At 42.8% G+C, this 20,771-nt stretch overlaps 1 protein-coding gene across 3 annotated transcripts; it reads left to right on the top strand.

Moving 5' to 3' along the window:
- Window positions 1–335: 335 nt before the first annotated feature.
- Window positions 336–20,517, top strand: PAOX (polyamine oxidase). 3 transcript variants are annotated; one of them, XM_089510884.1, is made up of 7 exons: window positions 336–585; window positions 2,770–3,259; window positions 3,675–3,871; window positions 7,493–7,748; window positions 10,000–10,112; window positions 10,984–11,138; window positions 18,350–20,517. In XM_089510884.1, exons 1-7 carry the CDS (start codon window positions 375–377, stop codon window positions 18,356–18,358), a joined length of 1,431 nt encoding a protein of 476 aa, XP_089367010.1. In that variant the 5' UTR covers window positions 336–374; the 3' UTR covers window positions 18,359–20,517. The 3 variants fall into 3 exon arrangements, with proteins under 3 accessions (XP_089367010.1, XP_089367009.1, XP_089367011.1); XM_089510883.1 differs by lacking the exon at window positions 18,350–20,517 and adding an exon at window positions 11,381–14,180; XM_089510885.1 differs by lacking the exons at window positions 10,984–11,138; window positions 18,350–20,517 and adding an exon at window positions 11,381–11,459.
- The last annotated feature ends 254 nt before the right edge of the window (window positions 20,518–20,771 follow it).

Here is a 20,771-nt window from a genome sequence, read left to right as displayed (position 1 = left end):
CATGGGGGTGTTTCTATCGTGCTGCGGTGTATCGTTCGTATAAATCCGGACCCTCCCCCTCCGTTCTGACTTGGGCTGCTGCCACACTGCAAAATTAATGTAGTTTGACTCCGCTTTAACTTAGTGCTAGGGAAGCTGGGAGTTGTAGTTTGTGGCCACCACCAGAGCTCTCTCTGAGGGAGAAGGCTCAATGCCCCACAAAACTACAGTTCCCAGAATTCTGTAGCACGGAGCCAGGAGGGCAGCGCTAACGCTTCCTTCCTTCCTTCGTTCCTTCCTTCCTTCCTTCCTTCCTTCCTTCCTTCCTTCCTTCCTTCCTTCCTTCCGGGAGAGAAGAGAAGAGAAGGGCTGAGGCCTGTGGGCGAGGCGCGGCCATGGAGGCCTCGTCCTGCTGCTCGGGGCCTCCTCCTCCTCCTCCTCCTCCTCCTCGCGTCCTGATCGTGGGCGCCGGTGTAGCGGGGCTCGGGGCGGCCCAGCGCCTCCTCTCGGGCTCCCTGCGGCGGCGGCGGCGCCGGCCCTTCTTCGAGGTGCGCCTGCTGGAAGCCTCCGGCCGAGCGGGAGGCCGCATCCGTACCGGGAAGCTGCGTAAGGCCGGAGGGGAGCTCCCAGAGGCGCCCCCGGGAAGTCGCTTGGCCCTGCGGGAGTAGCCCGGTTTGAGGCCGCTTTAACTGCCCGGGCTCAACAAACGACAGTTCCCAGAGTTCCACAGCACTGAGCCGTGGCAGTTACAGACTGCGGTCTCAAAGCGGGTTATTGCTGCAGCGCGGATGCAGCCCTCCATTTCTCTAATGACTTGGGAATAACAACTCCTCGCTTTCGACATTCTCGTTGTCGGCCTCCTTTCAGAGCTGCCTCCTGGGGCTTCCCTCTTCTGGAGGCCCCTTCCTTCCTTCTCCGCCATTCCCTCCTTTTCTTGCAGCAGGGGCCAGGCTCCCCCATTGGCCTCCTCCCAGAACCACCTCATGCACAGCCCTTAGGAATGCTTCCCCTATTCATGTTAATTCTCACATATCACTGAATATCATGTCCCCCACATTTGCTGCTTTGACTTTTGCAGGTTTGATTATTCACAGATGTTACTGTCAGTATGTTCTCTCTAGGAATATCTAGGTCCTCCGGCACAACTCTATGGTCAACTTTAAGCAGAAGCCGCACTGAAGAAACCAGAGGTTCCTAGAGAGGACACTCCGCTGGGCATTTGTGGCTCCTCCAGCGCAGTTCTGTGCTCAGTGTCTGGCAGACCTTGGCCACAGAGGAGTTTATCACACTGGGGCTAATTTCAGCATTAAAGAGAGATTAAAGCACATTTAAAGCATCCTGCAAATAAAGCAAAGATTGCAAGTAATTGCACAAATGATTATCACATACAATTGCACAAATAAAGTGATATCGGAAATGCATTGTTACTGAAATGCCGAAAGTCAAAAGATCCATGTTAATGCTTCTTTGTGGCCACTTTAATGGCGGGTTTTGTGCGATGTCATATGAAATAGTTTCGCATGATTACACAATTTTCCCGGGATATCCACAGGATGAACTCCCTATCTCCTTCGTGTGATAAACTGCAGAGTTGTACTGGACAACCTGGAGATTTCTAGAGAGGTGTTCTCTTCAGTAAAAACATGTTTGTTACCTGCGTTTTTTTCACATTCACGAGGGTCCTGTGCCCCTAACCCCAGCGAATGTGGAATGACAGTAGCTGCGACATAAAATTAAAATGATACTTTTAAAATTACAATATATGTATTTACATGTACATAGTTTCATGAAGTTAAAGTGAAAATTTGGTAAGATTTGATGTTTTTAAAGAAAAAAAATTAAAAGGATTTTAAAAATATAAATTTTAAATATAAACATTAAAAGTTTAATTTAATAAAAATAAAACTCAAGGCCTCTCTTTTTCTCCTCCCACTGAGCCTTGCCCCAGTCCAGCCTTTTAAAGGGATGCAGGCCAATACCAGAGCCCAGCTCTGCTCAAAGGCCGTTGTTTGGGGAGTAGTGGTGTCACCTTAGGTAGGGTGTCACCTGTTTCCTTGCATCTCACCTGTCTCCCACTTTCTTTCCTTCCTCTCTTGGTGCTTCAGCTTGCATCACTACCAGCTTGCATCACTGCAAAGCAGTATCAACTACTTTGGGTGCAGAAGGCAGGCAGGTCAAGGAAGCAGTGTCCTTATCAACATGAGGTAAAGTCCTGGGGGACCAAGAAAAGCCTGGCCAGTCCCCTTACCTGAGGTAGGAAGAAAAGAATCAGTGTCTCTGGCATTATTGTCCGCTGCTTCCCACTCACCACCCAGCCTTGCCTCTCCAGCACATGTCACTTTGTCCCCCTGTTTGCCACCTCATGGTAGTGAGACTAAGACCACAGCCTGCCCTTTGAAGCATCATGAGTTGCTTTGTGCCATCAACACTGCTTTACAAAGGGCTGCTAGAAGAATGGGACCTTGAGGAGGAAAGTGATATGAGAGTTGAGCAGTACATGAGTGACAAGAGAGACAGAGTGACAAGAAGCAAGGCAAGCAAGCCAGAAGAAAGCATTCTACTATGATCACCTGATTCTGCCTAATGGATGGGTCAACTCTGGGTGGGAGGCAAGGAGGCAAGAATATGGGACAGCAGTGGCTCTTTTCCATCCAAATTAGGTGTTGGGAGCATCCATTTGGCACCTAGAATTAAAAGCTCCAAGGAGTGATTCTGCTAAGGCTCCCCAATATGAAGACGCTAAAAAGCAACCCTGGTAAAAATGGCTTTTCTTCCTTTCCTTTTTTCTAGGAGATAAGGTAGTTGAGATTGGTGCCCACTGGATCCATGGGCCTTCAAGGGAGAATCCTGTGTTCCAGCTTGCTTCAGAGCATGGATTACTAGATGAGGATGCTATGTCTCAGGAGAACCAACAAGTGGAAGCAGGGGGACATCCTGTGGGGCCATCAGAAAGCTATTCCAGCCAGGGCCATGTGCTGAACTCTGACATAATGAACTCCATGGGTCTCCTTTTTTTTACTCTCTTAGAAGAATCACGCAAGTTCCTGCATGCAGACAAAGTGCCTGTACCTAGTGTGGGCGAATACATAAAAGATACAATAGTTCAGAGGATGAAGGAATGGGCTGATGATGATAAGACAAAGTCCTTGAAGCTGGCGATCCTCAACATGTATTTCAAGTGGGAGTGCTGTGTGAGTGGAACTCATAGCATGGACCTGGTGGGCTTGGGGCCCTTTGGAGAGTACGCAATGCTGCCAGGACTGGACTGCACCTTTCCCAAGTGAGTGAACTATCTTAGATGTTATTGATAATCATTAGCTTGCCTATCACATATGGTTTCTGTGATCCCCTTCTCCTGGGTTTTAGATATATCTGCAGTGGGTTTGAGGAAACAATAGGTCTGTATTCTTTTCCATTTGGAAGATTTTACTAGCCATATGTATTTCACTATTGTCATTGGGTGTGCTGCATCCCATTTGCCCCACTGCAAGTTCTTTATAATTGCTCATATGGATTTTATGTTTCTTTGCCCTCTGGTGTAGTGAGTTTCTCCTTGTCATTTCCTATCTCCTTCTCCTTTCCATCTAGAAGATAACTTGGATTAATGATTTGAGAGTGAATCTTCTGATTTGGGACTGAATCCATGCTGTAGATCCAAGAACAGTCTACCTAATTGTGTGTCTCCCCCTTTTTAGTGGTTATGAAGGACTCACAGACTGCATAATGTCAACTTTGCCCAAAGGGACTGTGCTATTTAATAAACCAGTGAAGACAGTTCACTGGGGAAGCTCCTACTTGGAAGAGTCCACAGGCCGCTTCTTTGGAGTTCAAGTAGAATGTGAAGATGGCGAGAAATTCTTAGCTGATCATGTCATCATCACAGTGCCTCTAGGTGAAACCTTACAAGCTTTTTTATTTTCTTCTGACCTAACCGGCTGGTGTGACAAGCATTTTTCCCTTTTGTAGTACAGCAGATTTGTCTTTGCTAGTCTTACTTCAGCCAATATCCCCCATTTGTACAATTCTCTGTCTTCCCTCCCTCCCCCAACTATCAAGCTCAAATAGAGCCTGGGGCTTACGTGGGGAGGGGGAGGCAAATTCGACCATAATGCAGAAGCTTGACTCCACTTGGGATGTGGTAGGGAGGAGTCATGTGTGTGCTGACAAACCAAATGCACCTTACTTTTTTCCCCCCAGAAGCCCAAAGCTGCTACCATATGTTAATGGTGCCAATTGCCTCCTTTATCCAGTGCTCACTTCCCTTGTATAAGAAGCAGCAGCCCCTCTTGGGAACTGATAACAGCAAATGGGGGAAGAGGCTGCAGGGCAGAGTGCAATTACAAGAGAATAGCCCCATACACATGCCATGGATGGAGTGGTGACTGGTTTGCACAGGCAGGGTTAGCAAGCTGGCTAGCAGCACTGACTAAAAATTAAGTAGGGATCACCCACCTTGTTTTTAAGGGGGAATAACATTCCTGTAAACCTAAAAATCAGTTTGGGAAGAAATCACAAGGGCCATCAAGCCCCTGACATCCAGGAAGACACAATCAATGCATTCCTGGCAGATGTTTAAAAACCTCCAAAGAGAGAGACTCAAACACACTCTGAGGCAGCATATTCAACTGTTGAACAGCTCTCGCTGTCAGGAGGTTCCTCCTAATGTTTAGATGAAATCTCCTTTTCTGTAGTTTGAATTCATGGCTCTGTGGAACAGCAGAAAACAAACTTGCTCCATCCTCAGTATGACATCCCTTCAAATATTTAAACATAGCTTTCACTGCACCTTTTAACCTTTTTATCCCCAGAGTAAACATACCCAGCTCCCTAAGTCACTCCTCTTAGGGCATGATTTCCAGACCTTTCATGATTTTGGCCATCCTCCTCTGGACACACTCCAGCTTGGCAATATGCCTCTTGTATTGTGGTGCCCTGAATGGGACACAGTATTCCAGATGAAGTTGGAATAGAGTAATAGTATTACTTCCCTCAGTCTAAACACTACAGTCCTATTGATGCAACCTAGGATTATACTGTCTTTTTTAGATGCTACATTGCACTCTTGACTCATATTTAGCTTGTGGTCTATTAAGACTCCTAGACTCCTTTTCCATGTACTGTTATCAAGCTAGGTATCATCCATCTACTACCTGTGCATTTCATTTTTTTTCTGCCTAAGGACCCTATCCATGCTAATTCAGGAGGCAGCCAGTTCCTATCACACATAAATCACTGCTGAATCGCCACCTGCGTCAGACCCGGATGCAGCCTGGATTGTCTAAGCCACTTCTGCAGCCATTTTCATCACCGACTTCTAAAGCTTTTAGAAGCTTCCAACTTCTAAAATTTCTAAAACTTCTAAAAATGGCCGCATAAGCAGCTTAGACAACCCAGGCTGCATCCAGATGAACCCGGGCAGCAATTCGGCAGAGATTGCCTCCCAAATTAGCACTGTATTCAGGAAAGGTAAGCTACTCTTTTAACCCCATGTAATAGGGTCCCTAGTGTAGTACCTTCAGATCTCGTTGTTGAAATTCATTTTGTTAGTTTTGGCCCAGCTCTCTAATCTGTTAAGGTTATTTTGAATTCTGATCCTGTTCTCTATCAGCTACACATCCTAATTTGGTATCATTTGCATATTTGATAATCATGCTCTTTATTCCATTATCCAAATCACTGATAATTTTGTTGAATAGCACTGGGCCCACTACTCTCCAGAATGAGGAGGAGCCATTGTTGAGTATCATTTGGATTCAGTCAGTCAACCAATTACAAATTTGCCTGATAGTTGCATTCTCTAGCCCACATTTTACTAGCTTTTTTGGAAGAATATAATTGTCAAAGGTTTACTGAAATCAAGATATGCTATTTCCACAGCATTCCTTCATCTATCAATTTTGTGACTCCATCAAAGAAAGGCATCAGATTAATAGGGCATGATTTGTTTTTGAGAAACCATGCTGACTTTTAGTGATCATGCCATTCCCTTCTAAATGCTTATAGACTGTTTAATTATCTGCTCTAGAATCTTTCTTGGTATTGAAGTCAGGATGACTGGGTGATAATTACAGTATTTGGGCCCTCTCCCTCTTTATTTTTATGGTGCAAACAACATTTGCCCTCCCAGTCTGCTGAGACCTCTCCTGTTCTCCAGGAATTTGCCAAGATTATTTACAGTGGTTCTGAGATTACTTTTGCCAGTTCTTTTAATGCTCTTGAGTGTAGTTCATTTGGTCTGGAGACGTGAATTCGTTTAGAGGTACTATCTATTTACCTATTCCCCTATTACATCATCCACTCCATTTTTCTCACTTTGACCACTGTTTTCCTTTTGTGAGAAGACCAAGGCATTTCCTTATTCTTCCTTTTACAATGGACATAACCAAACACACATTTTAATTGTTTTTAACTTCTCTAGCAATCACTTTAGCTTTTCTGACTTTCTTCTTACATGAGCTGGGTATTTGTTTGAATTTTTCTTTTTCCATGTCCCTTTTAAATCTTAGTTCAGTTGCAAGTTTTTAAGGCATCCATCTTGGTTTCTTTATCTTTCCTCCTCATTAGAACTGTTTGAAATTGTGCCTTCAATATCTGACTTTTAAGAAACTCCCATTCCTCATGAACCCCTTTCTTTTTTTGTATTCCTGGCCATAGTAACACACCCATTATTTCCCTAAGTTTACTGAAACCAGCTTTCTTCAGGTCGGCAATGCATGTCTGACTACACTTGGCTTCTCCTTTCCTCTGTGTAACAACTCCAGTTCATCAGTGTTGGGTAGTATCAGATCTAAAGTAGTTGGTCCTCTTGTTGCTTCTTCTACATTGTAGTCTTTCATAATCACAGTGCACAGTCTCAACACATCTTTACCTGATTGAAAATGTGGCAGTTTTTCCTGCTGTATCTCTGAAATCAGATGCCACCTTCAAGACAAGGTGAATGGTCTGTATATGCTTTGTTTTCCTGCATAAAAATGGCTTTTTTTCCTGCCTGGCCATTGAAAGTTGGCTTGGGACTTCAAGGAGTTGGTGACTTCCTTGTTAGAATCTGCTCTGAGTTTTAGCATGACAGACCTATTCAAGAAACCAAATACTTTAACATTTAAAGTTCATTGTAAAACCCACCCCACTGACATGTAATCTACGAGATTTATTAAATATGAGAAAGACTCAGTGACAGTGTTCTGGGCTGCATTATTAATTTAACATTAATGCTCCCCCTTCCTTCCTTTCATCCTCTTTCCCTTGCCACTTGGCTTTTCAAGGCACTGATGTGAAGGGAAGGAGACGAGCAGCTACTTGTAGCCTTAGACAGACACACAGGAGCAGCAGATGTTGAATTAGGGCATTTGTAGTACACAGTATCATTCCATCCCACTCTAGACCTCTTCTTTTTTGAGTCTTAAGGGATTATACTATTTTACAGTGTGTACTGAAGTGTTTGTACATAAGGCATTTGCTGAAATTGTGGTCTTATAATTTGCTGTGCTGTGTTGTGTCCCTTCCTTTTCTCTAGGTTTCCTCAAAGAACACCAAAATACATTTTTCAGTCCTCCACTTCCATCCCAGAAGATGGCAGCAATAGGAAAGCTGGGATTTGGAACAAACAATAAAATATTTTTGGAATTTGAGCAGCCTTTCTGGAGGCCAGATTGTGAATTTGTTGAGGTAGTATGGCTGGATGAATCACCTCTGGCTGAACCACCCAGTGATTTAAAGGCTACCTGGTATCAAAAAATTGCTGGTTTCATTGTTCTCCACCCACCAGAAAGGTATACAAACAAGATAACAATAACTGAACAAAGGATCATGTGATCATGTTCAGCTTGTTTTAAATTGCTCTGCAACTGTAGCAGACTTTGTGCAATTTTTCTTTTGTTGCTCTTTGTCCTGCGTAGTTCAACTGATAAATGGCTGACTTTCCTGGACAAAGCACTTGGTGTTAGCAAAAGAGCTGTTAGATGTAATAGATCCAGGACAGTGGGAGCATCAGAGCTATTGCTCTAAGTAAACAAGCAGGAAAGCAAAGTACACAAATGCCAACTTGCCAACATAATTGTTGTCCTTTGTAAACCCAGCTTAAATTTTTAGTATGTATTTCATTTCTTAAAATGAGGAACTCAGAGGATTGAGATGATATGAGTCCTACTATCTGCAGATAAAATTTCTTAACGTTCCGAACATGGCTTGTGTGCATATATTTTATCATTGTTGTAGATATTTGGTTTTCAATGAGACACTGTCCAAAAACTGATTCTCAGGGTTGGGGCAAGTAACTTGTATTTAACCAAGTGAAGGAGGAATTGGTTTCCACTTATTTTGTGGGAAATGTTGATGAAACTAACCTTTGGTGTGCTATGCAAAACAGCCTCAAAGATACTGACATGGTTAAACAGCATATTTTAGTTGACTAAGGGGCTCTTTATTAAGGCCGGCCTGGGCGTGGAGTTGGGGCGCCGTATCCTCATGATGCAAGCCCCGACTCTGCATCCCAGGGCACCGTAACACCATGTGCCACTCCACATGGCGTTCAGTGTCATGACACTTCTCCAGTGCTGTGTCCGTATGACACAGCACCATATAGCCATGGCACAGCTGCTATCACACTCTTTCCAGGGCACAAAAAGGAGCCGCTTTTTGCACTCTTCTGGCTAGAACCCCTAAGTACACAACGTTGCTGAGAAATGTCAGACATACCACAAAAATTCCTTACATTTAAGCTGAACAAAGGGAGCATTGCATGATATTTACATCTGAACCATTATTTCAAATTTAGAAGAACTGTGTCAGAGGTGACAAATGGTGGAGTAAGGTTAAAAATCTAACAAAATAGTAACACTTAACATTCAGAACTGTTAGGCAAAATCTATACCATTAAAATCACATTGCATTTTAGTGGAATATTTTATCGGAAAATAGTGCAATACTAATATTTTAAATACTAAACAGGAAACTATGGTGCGTTACAGACCGACCGTTTGGGGCGGCCTGTGACTGGCCCTTTCCCCGCCGGATCAGGGCCTCAGCTGCCACAGCGGCAGCCTCTGAGGCCCCGATCCGCTGCTTTTCAGGCCGCGGGGAAGCGGCAAAAGGCTGCTTCCCCGCGGCCTGGAAAGGGGTGTCCTTCGGGCTTCATGCCCCAAGGACACCCGACTGTGGCGGGGACAAAAAGAAAGGGGCCGCTTGGCCCCTTTCTCATTTTGCGTCGCTGGCGCAGCTGTGTAGAGGCTGCACCAGCGACGCAAATAGTGGAAGGAGCTCCATTTCGGAGCTCCTTCCAGGGCTGCAGAAAGGGCGCCCTCGCGCGGCCCCACTATGTCACTTCTGCACCACCCTGTTTGGAGGCGGCGCGGTCGTGACATAGTCACAGCGGCGCCCATGTGTATAGGGCACCACCATTTTGTACATCCTGGGGACGTACTAGGGTTAGGTGTGTGCGTAAGGCACACACTTTCCCTAACCCTAGTACGTCCCCAGGACGCACTTTACGCCCGTGCGGAACGGGCCTATAGCTCATTTGGCCTTATTCTCTCCTCCTTTGTAAATTGCTAAAAATAATTAAGAATAAAGTTGTTAGAATATATATTGGATCCTTCCTATCAGGGGGCTGTAAATCCATGGACCCACAGATTGCTACATCCTATATTATTCAATGTTAGCATGTTCATGTTGATGTGCTGACAACTCAGTGTGGACATCATTGCCATTATTCAATGGGGGGTGCCTGTCTGTACTTTCTGCCCTCTTTGAGGGGTGGGGATGGAACTGTAGCACCATGGATGGGAAGGGTCCATTGTGTAAGAATTGAGGTTATGAATGAACATACTGAAGCTAGTTGGCATGTATCTGTCAGTATCTTAAATACAGTGCGCCCGCGTTATATGCGGGTGTGCTATACACAGATTTGAGTGTACGCACTCAAGCCACGGAGAGCACGCGGGGTGCAAGGGGCGGCACGTCCCATTCAAATGAATGGGGCGTGCACCCTGCAAAGAAATATTCATTTGTTCTTTCCCCTTGCAGGTATGGACATATCCTCTGTGGCTTCATTGCTGGGAAAGAATCTGAATTCATGGAAACTCTTACAGACACTGAAATTTTCACAACCTTAACACAAGTATTTCGTAGAGCAACAGGTAGGTGTCTCTTATAGGTTGGTCAGCTTGAAAGGAGTGAATGTTGTATACAAGAGTTCATGTAGTAAGAACACTGGCCCAAATTTTCTTAAACGTGTAATTGTTCTGGTGTATGTATACTAGTGTGGTCTAGTGGTTTGAGCCATCTAATTAGAACTGTTGACTACAGTTCTGGAGAACAAGGTTTGAAACCCCTCTTGACCATGGAAACCCGCTAGGTGATCTTGGTCAAGTCACATTCTATCAGCCTCAGAGAAAGGCAAAAACTAATCCCCTCTGTAGAAATCATGTGAAACCCTGTGTTAGGTGCACATTAGCACTGCCATAAGTCGGAAGTTACTTGAAGACACACAACAGTAATATATTCAGAGAATATTCAATATCTTCTTTTCTTGAAAACAAGGAATTTATTAAAGACAAGTTATTATTTTCTACTAAGTATGCAGGGCTAGAGGAAAAGACATTTAAATTTGACACAAAGAAGAGAATTGGTCACCATTGCAAAAAGCTGGCCAGTAGGCTAAATAATCCTGTTATACATGGGCATGATGTACCACCATTGATACCCCATAAAATCAAGCTTAGATTATTTTTACTCAGAAAACTGTCAGGCCAAGTCAGATACAATTCCCTGGGTTGTAAAAGGATCCTCTAAATAGTTATCAGAGCCTTTTTAAAAATTGTCAACATTCTCTAGACTTCTATCAGAACATTTGTGGAAGCAGACTTAGCAGTTTTCCCAGGGGATAGATTTTAGGCTTCACAAATGTACTTTCATTTAGAGATCTGGTGATTACTACCCTACATTTCCCTCTGTCCTGGGGATAGTAGCAGAAGAAATGTTCACCTATTCTCTATGTGTTTGGATCAGGAAATCCACATCTTACTCCACGGAGTATTCTGAGATCTAAATGGCACAGTGAACCTTATACCAAAGGGTCATATAGTTACGTGAGTGTTGACAGCTGTGGAGATGACATTGATATACTTGCTCAACCCCTTCCTGAGGAAGCCTGTAATTCCAAGGTAATTATGTTGTGTTCTTGGCTGCATTGGAGCTTGTCTTGTAAATTTGTGAATGTCTTATGATCTGTGAATTTCCAGAAGTTGCTGTGCACACTCTGCAGCTGTATATCAGCTGAGCACTGGCTGGTTTCATCAAAGTTCCCAAGACAGAAAATGTATATTTTTCCTACTCCTTCTCCCATGGGGTAACTTAATTGTCCATCCACCCAGGACTAAGCTAATGTTGCTCTTTCTTGTTGCAGCTACCTGAGGTTCTTTTTGCAGGAGAGGCCACACATCGCACATTCTATTCAACAACTCATGGGGCCTTGTTGTCTGGCTGGAGAGAAGCAAATCGCCTTATCCACATCTATGACAAGTCTGAATCCTTACATGCTATGCTGTAAACAGCTAAAAGTAGTTCTCTTTTGCTGATGATTACCTCCTAAGTAATCAGTAGAAATGGTAAATCACTGTACCCCTGCTGCAAAAACACACAAAATCTAAATTACAGCAATTGGAGAAGAATTCAGAGATATACAGTAGCTGTGTTAGTTTGGAATATCAGTATGCAAAGTATCTTACAGCACATTTTACACTAAAAGTGCAAAAGCTTTCATAATTTGGTAGATTTCCTCAAATGCGTTGAATAAATTGGTGTGCAGGAAGAACCTTTATAATCAGACTATATGAATAGCCAGAGAATTGAAAATCTTATGGGTATCACAGGTTTGCTTTCAATTATGGTCGTTGAAGGACAAAGGCAGGAAGAAGAAATATGTTACCCAAGGCCAGGGTGGGAAGATTGCAAAGAGAATCAGCTAATTATGATATCTCCACAAACTCCAGTCCATCAACAGTGGGTTGAACAGAGGCAATGGCTTCCTGGCACACTGCACATAATATAATACTGGCTAACACCCCAGCATCACACTCTTAGCCAGTTTATTATATCTCCATTCTGGTTCCCAGCCTGCACACACCACATTTCAAAACTCCCCCCACCATTCATAAGGTAATCCATCCACCCTAACCTTAGGCAATATCTTTCCAACTGCCCTTGTCCCTCAACAACTATAGTTAAAACTGAACTTGTCACCTCATCACCATATCCACAAGTTTTACATTTCTAAGCCTATTATTATTATTATTATTATTATTATTATTATTATTATTATTATCTTATTACAAAGGTCCTTCTGAGGAAGGAGACCAAGTCTACAAAAGATTATGCTACAGCATATTAATCTCAAAAAAATTTAAGAAGTTCTAGGACCTTGCAGGAAACTGATTCTGTTATAGAGAGGGTATACAGCTTGTCCTGCTGGTCATTTCACTGTGTTTGTGAATTCTAGAACCAAACAACAGGCCCTCTAAAACTAGATCCTAGAATGTCTCCTGAGAAATGCTCTAGCTGTCAGCATACAGAAGATAAGCCTTCTGAGACCACATCCTAGAGTATTAGCCTTGAAATAAGCCTGCTTGGGCTTGGAACAGATGAAGAGGTATGGGAAAATGTCCTGAAACAAACTGAATGTTTAATAGCACCTTCAGAGCCAATGGAAAACACTGTTAACTCATAATATTAACTCATTTTTCTTTGTGGTTTTTTCCTGCCTCTAAAATCTGTCAATGTTTCGTGTATGATCAAGTATATAATCCTAATTTTGGTTTTAATTTTGTATCACTTCATAGAGTTGCCTCTATATGTCTTTTGAAGTCTCCTGCGGACTAACTTCATTTCTGTCCTAACATAGCAACATTCTATGGTTGTTATAAACTGCTCTGTCTCATCTTCAGTTTCCATTGTCCCAGCAGCAATATTGTTACAATCTACTACAGTGTATACGTAAAATGTGGTTTCATTTGTTGTGATGATAATTTTAAAAAGCAGGGGTAATTATTGAATTCAAATTTAAAATGAAAATTACTGAGATAAGTAAAAAAATTCATTGACTGTCATTTTTGAGGAAAGAATGGTAGGGTACAAATCAAATTTTAAAAAACCTAGTACATCTAATAACTACTATAGATACAGAGAATAACCATATTAGTCTGGAATATCAGTATGCAAAGGGATACTCTAAGGTGCTACAAGATCTCTTTGCATACTACCGTATACACTCCTCTATAAGTCTAAAAATGTATGCCCAAAAATTGACCCCAAAATCCCAGGTTGACTTATTTACGGGTCAGTATGATAATGTGATAGCAGCTCTTTCATATTTCCCCATGCGGTGGAAGATATTTTTTTTCCTCTTGAGCCAAGGAGAAAGAGTCCTGAGTGATTAATTGCTGTTAGACAAACAGAGACCCGAGGTAGTTTCTTTTTGTCTTGCGCCAAGCAGGAAGAGTCTTGAGTGATTAGTTGCTTTTAAATAAACAGAGACTCTCTCCTGCCCATGCTGGCTAGCTGAAACAAATGTTGAAACAAACAGCTTCAATTAGAGTCTCTCTTGCTGTACACACACATACACACACTGGAGGAGCCTCCATGTTTTACCCTCGACATACACATACTGAAGGAGGCTCCAAGTTTTATCCTCATCTTATCATCATGTCATGGCAAAATCCATGATTTTGGCCCCAAAACCTGCCCTTGACTTCTATATGAGGTCAACTTATAGTCGAGTATATACAGTATATACATAAAGTGAAAATTAGCTTTTTGTTGCTTTCCTACCCCTCGTCAATCAATCCTTATATTTTCTTTTTAAATTCAAATAAAATTATTGTATCAAAAAGCCTTTTGTTTAATAAAAAGTTAATTTAGAAGCATCTTAATTAATGCATCAAGATGTATAGATATGACTTACGATCAAAACCACAATGCTATACCAGTAGTAAACACATTGTCATGCCGTGTGCCTGCTTACAACCTAACCTCAATGCACACAGATATTCCTTTGGTATTTCAGTTCTACTCTGCTTCAGACAGGGAAGTCACCAAAATACAGTAGTCCGCTGTTATCCACTGGGGGGATCCATTCCAGCCTCATCCCCATGGATAGCAAAAAACGCAGGACCTTAGGTGCCATTCTTTTCAATGGGTGCGTGTGCATGCTTGCACACAGCCGCATACATATACACCCATTGAAAAAGACGGCGCTTATCATCTGCAGAAGCTCAGCTCTGCGGATGGCAAGTCTGCAGTTGGCGCAGATGCACTGTAGTGTGGCAGGACTGTTTTCATACCTGAAGCCCTACAGCAGAGGACATAGCTACAAATGAGAATTTTTGTACCTCATACAACCCAAAAATCAACTGAAAAGTAAACTACAAGTAGCATCCAATTTTCATTTCCCTTTTTTCAGCCATTTTTTCCAATTTGGGGGAGGAGACAGGGGAGTTGCATGGCATGCAGGAGTTTAAGTTTACCGGTTTGAGGGGGATTTTCCCCTATGCGCTGGGACATGCAATTTCCACATCCTGCCCTACATGTTATAATTTGGGATAGAGAAAATGGCACACATCAGCAAATCACTGAATCATCTGGTGGACTTCCAGATACTTAAATTATAAAACAAGATTTGCCTTGTTTCTATAAGTGTACTTTCTCCCAAATGTGTTGACATAGATAAGCATACAGCCAGATAGATGTACAGTTGGCACTCCACATTTGCAGCTTTGAGTTTTGAGCATCTGATTATTCATAGATTTGATGAATGTGTTCTAAGAATCTCTAGGTCCTCCAGCATGACTCTATTGTCAACTTCTGCCAGAGGTCACACTGGAAAACCTAGAAATTCTTAGAGAGAACACTTCTCTTGGCATTTGTAGGTCCTCCAGTGCAATTTCGTGGTCAAAATCTTGCAGATCTTGACCACAGAATTGCCCTGGATGACCTAGAGATTCCTAGAGAGTTGTTCTCTCAGGTAAAAAAAAAAAAATCGTGTTATTGGCAGTTTTCCCACTTTCATGGGGGTCTTGTGCCCCTAACTCCAGCAAATGTGAAGGGTCCACTCACTGTAACTGCTATGTCTGCCTCCTGTGGATTCCTGGGATCTGCAGATGGGGGAATTTAAATTCTTTACCAGAAGGCTCTTAGACCTCATTAAAATACAAACCCTAGAATTCCACAGGAGGTAGCCAGAGCCATTAAAGTGGAATAATAGTATTATAATCATGTAGTGTGATACTGATCAAAGTTAAAATACCCTTCAGGGTTGTCATATGCTACTCTCAGACTTTCTACTTAGAAGATACAATTTGAGTGTAACAACTCTGAACTACTCTACACTCAGCCACAGTTCTAAATATCTGTTCCAGCAGACTACATTAAGGTTTGTTGTGAACCATTCTTGGCTACAACAATGTTTTTACTTGGCATGTGGAAATCATTATTACAGTTGGCCTTCCGTGTCCATGAAATCTTTATCCATAGATTCAAGTACTGTATCCATAGCTTGAAATTATTTTTAAAATATATAAATTAAATTCTTGCTACATAAACTAAGCAAAATTGGCTAAAAGAAGTTAAAGCAAAGCCTGACTTTGCCATTTAATAATAATAATAATAATAATAATAATAATAATAATAATAATTTATTAATTTATAGTTCACCCCATCACAAGGAATCCAGGCAGGTTACAGCAATAAAAATACATAAATATAAAATACATAAAAAATAAAAATACACTTTTCTTCTTGAGGCTAGCTCTGATGGAGATAGGCCGACCTTTTCACTCCCTCCCAGGCCCATTTGCATCTTTTTATAGAAAGGACACCATGCTACTATGCCATTGTATTTAATGAGCATCCATAGATTATGGGATTCACAAGACGTCCTGGAATCAAACCCCAGTGGATACCAAGGGCCCACTGTACTATGTTTACTTTTTCATTATATGGTGGTGTTTGTTGTTTAAAATGTTTTTCACATGCTATAAGTGTTGGGGGTATAGAGAGACAAGCTGTGTCTACTACGACCACATGCAGAGTTGATTCACTTAGGCAGGACGCCCAGCAGAAGTTCTCTGTGAGAAGTCTGCAAAGGCTTCAAGCTGCAAGGAATAATTTCCTCCCACACAGGCTTCAGCCTTGAGCTCCCGGCTTGAAGGAACAAACCTTGGACAACAGGGTTCATTCGACACAAGGGTTTTAATCTTTGTTTCAAACTATATACAAAGATTATACAGAATATCAGACCAGTCGTCTTAGATACTCTCCGCAAACAAACTAACAAAGTGCTTCGCCAACCACCGACCACAACAGCCCAACAATGGAGATAGTCACTTTCTCCCTTATATAGATGGTCTTCTTGGAAGGCATGTCAGCAATGAAACCTTGCTTGTTTCATACCCATGAATATTGCCCATGATGCACTGCTGACTTCACCTGTGCATGTTGCATCAGACTTCCCGTGATGCACAGCTCACCAAGTGTTGACTCATGCACCTAGCACTTGAACTGTAGTAACCTCTGCTCCAGTTCCTCCTAGTGACCACATCCATGTCATTTTCACAGGCCAATGTGGACCATGGTCTTGACAATAAGTGTGACGTAGGTAGTGGGTGTTAGACTACAACTTCTGAAGACCAGAGTTTGAATTCCTATTTGATCATGGGTGACCTTGAACAGGGCAGCCTCTCTCAGCCTCAGAGAAAGACAATGGCAAACTCCCTCTGAATAATTGTGCCAAGAAAACCTTGTGATGGGTTCACCATATATCAAATAATGAGGTGAAGGCACACAGCAACAAATTACAAACCAGAGCATGCACATCCATACTGCTGCCCAATTAAGTAAACAAGGGTGCATTACAGACTGCCTGAAAATGGCGGTCTGCCGGCACCGCTGGTTGCTGTGTCTGGGAACCGCAGTGGACAAACCACGCGGTTCCCGGATGCAACAAAAAGAAGCTGCAAAAAGCGGCTTCTTTTTGTGCCCCAGAAGTGGTGCTGCGAGTCGCTAGTCGTGCACTCACAGCGTCACTTCTGCCGTGCAACGTGCGGACACTAGGCGTCCGCGACATCAAGATGGCAGCACCCGTATAGAACGGGCACCGCCATTTTGTAGGCGCCAAGCACGTACTAGGGCTAGGGGCCCCTTCCTAACCCTAGTACGTGCTCAGCATGTACTTTATGCCCATCCGGAACGGGCCTAAATTAAGTAAAATATTTATACGATTCAGAGACTTAGCCATGCTAGTCTGGGAAAGGAGTATGCAAAGGGATCTTGTGGCACCATTGAGACTAACTGTGCAAGATAACTTGTAGCATAAGCTTTCATGGACTTGGTGTACTTCCTAAAAAGGAAGATTGGAAAGAGTAACAACTGAATTAGGATATATTCACAAATTCCATTCCATCAGCAATGGGTTGAAGAAAGACAATTAATTCCTGACATAGTAAACATAAAACTGGATCCTCAGACCAGTAACATATCTCATTTCTGGTTTCCAACCTGCACACCCCTCCTTCCATCATTCATAGGGTCATCTACCTACCCTGGCCTTAGCCAATATCTTTACTCCTTTGTCCCTAATGACAATAATAAAAAGTGAACTTGTCAACTCATCTCCAAACCCACAAATTTGGCACTTCCATGAGCATTCATACAGTCTATAAAGGCAGTGTGGCCAGATGTCATAACCGCAAAGGAGGAACAAGGCCCTCCAAAATGTAGTACATTACAAAACAAAATCTAAAAACACAAATATAAATATAAATTGATTTCACACAAGTTTATTTACAGTTATATTACATACACTGTATTATGGGAGGAGCAAAGATGGTGCTACTCAATGAACTTCTTGGTCCTGCTCAAAATGGAGGACATTTTTGAATTCCTCCTGACAGGAGGCTGAATTTTAAGATGCATCCTAGAAAAGGAGGACACCTGGCTATCCTATATAAAAGCCCTTCCAGGGGACCCATTCACTCCATGCATCCGAGGAAGAAAACCAAGGCTGGGTGTGCACTGCAGCAATAATCCAGTTTGGCACTTGTTCAATTGCCATGGCTCTAGGTGATGGAATTGTAGGAAATGTAGTTTGTTCAACAAACTACATTTATATAGTCTATAAAGCATGTGCTTTATAGACTATATAGCACAGCCTTTGACTGCATAGATCATGAAAGGCTATGGGACACCCTTAAAGACATGGGAGTGCCAACACGTCCTGATGAGGAATCTGTACTTAGCACAAGTACAGAACAAGACGTGGAGAAACAGAATGGTTTCCAATTGGCAAAGGCTGTATCCTTTCATCATTTCAACTTGTTTGCAGAACATATAAAAAAGCAGGCCAGGACACAGAAGAAGGAGGAGTGAAATTAGGAAGAAGCAATATCCACAATCTGAGATGTGTAGTTGACACCAGAATACTAGCAGAAAACCTCACAGATCTGGAACAACTACTAAGAAAGAAGTGCAAATGCAGGCTTAATGTTGAACATAAACAAAAATACAATGCACCCTCCCCTTACGTGGGGATACATTCCGGATCCCTCTGCGTAAGGAGAATTGCGCGTGTGCTGGAGCCCCATTACTTCCATACACTGGCACTGCAGCACACGCACACCATGGGCGCACGCCCCATTACTTCTTCCGGAGCACATGACAGGCTCTTCTGGTGTGGCTTTCAGTGTATGCTGTAAAACTTGGGCGCACTGTAATGGCCACCGAGGACTTTCACAAATTCAACCTAGACAACGAAGAAATAGAAATAGTAAAAAAAAATTCCCATACCTGGGATTAAACATAAAAATGGGGACTGCAGTCAGAAGATCAGAAGAAGATTAAGAATGGGGAGGGTGGCTATGAAAGAACTAGAAAAGATCCTAAAATGCAAAATATACAACTCAGCACAAAAGCCATTGTATTCCTCATTACTATGTATGGATGTGAGAGCTGGACAGTAAAGAAAGTGGACAGGACGAAAATCAATTCATTTGAGATGTGATGCTAGAAAAGAGTGCTGAGGATACTGAAGTAGAATTCTTTTAGAATTTAATTTAAAACCAGAACCAGGGAGACCCAGGAGCCGACTGGAAAGGAAAACATAGTTTATTTTGCTGCAGCTGTTCCCAGTAGGAATTACATCCAAATTACTGGGACCCTAATTTCAAAGTGAACCAAGTTCTTACAGTACTTTGAACAAAGGACACTACAAATCACATTTTCATGGGTTACACTGAATTAAACATTTACACCCCTGTATTTTCATTGGATATTCACATATTACACCCAACATATGTCACTATCCCTTGTGGGGTACCCATCAAACTATTATCTATATGTTCCTGAAAACAGTCTTTTGAAGTACCCTCATCCTTCCATATTTGTGGCTTTGATATTTGTGGATTTGATTATTCATGGATTTGATTGATATGTTCTCTCTAAGAATCTCTAGGTCCTCCAGTGCAACTCTGTGGTCAACTTTAACTAAAGGTTGCACTGAAAGACCTAGTGATTCCTAGAGAGAATACTCTACTAGGCATTTGTAGCTCCTCCAGTGCAGGTCTATGGTCAGTGTCTTAAGCAGAAGTCAAAGGCTTTCATGGCTGGCATCCATAGTTCTTTGTGGGTTTTTTGGGCTATGTGGCCATGTTCTAGCAGAGTTTCTTCCTGAGGTTTTGCCAGCATCTGTGGCATCTGGCTTCTTCAGAACCCACCAAAAAACAAAGCAAAAACCCTACTGACCACAGAGTTTCCCTGGAGGACCTGGAGATGCCTAGAGGTGTCCTCTCAGGTAAAAACATGGTGTTTTTGTTATTTGTGGTTTTTCCATGTTCATGAGGGTCTTGTGCCCCTAACCCTAGTGAATATGGAGGGACAACTGTATTTCCTGTTGCTAGGAACTCAAGTCTGGAGCCATTCAGAGTTGTTTACGTTCCAAAACAAAAGATTTGACATGACCTCCCATAAGAACTCTTGCCCTATAGTTTTTAACTTCTGAGCATATTAAAATTCTTAATTTTAACCGGTCTACCTCAATACCATGGACAGCCAAAAGGACAAACACATGGGTCCTAGAGCAAATCAAGCTGGAACGTTCCCTGGAAGCCAAAATGACCAAACTGAGGCTGTTGTACTTTGGACACATCTTGAGAAGGAAGGACTCATTGGAAAAGACAATAATGCTGGGAAAGGTGGAGGGAGGGATGAATGCCACTTGCCAGATGGGGGGACTCTATGAAGGAGGTGACAGTGGGTTTTATGAGGTTGCAGGAATTAAGCAGAGTAGCGGAGGATGTGGAGAAACTGGAGCGTGTCCAAAGGAGGGAGACCAAAATGGTGAAGGGTCTGGAAACCATGCCCTATGAGGAACGCCTTAGGGAGCTGGGGATGTTTGGCCTGGAGAAGAGAAGGTTAAGATATTTAAACAGGGCTATCATATTTGAAGGGATGTCATATTGAGGAGTGAGCAAGCTTGTTTTCTGCTGCCCCAGAGAACAGGACCGGAAACAATGGATGCAAGCTGCAGGAAAAGAGCTTCCACCTCAACATCAGGAGGAACCTGCTGACAGTCGGGGCTGTTGGCGAGTGGGACACAGTCCTTCCTGGGAGTGCATGGGGCCTCCTTCCCTGGAGGACTTTAAGCAGAGGCTGGAGGGCCTTGATGGAGAGCTCCTGCCCGGCAGAAGGGGCTTGGACTGGACGGGGGCCTTGGAGACCTCCCATCCACTCCGCAGGGTCTGGACCAGCCC

This window comes from Sceloporus occidentalis, unplaced genomic scaffold (assembly GCF_023333645.1).
Source record: "Sceloporus occidentalis isolate IW3139 unplaced genomic scaffold, rSceOcc1.0.p SCAF_2, whole genome shotgun sequence".
In the NCBI taxonomy this organism is placed as follows: Eukaryota; Metazoa; Chordata; class Lepidosauria; order Squamata; family Phrynosomatidae; genus Sceloporus; species Sceloporus occidentalis.
Note: the sequence above shows the minus strand (reverse complement) of the source record. Positions and strands in the feature narration are given on the sequence as shown.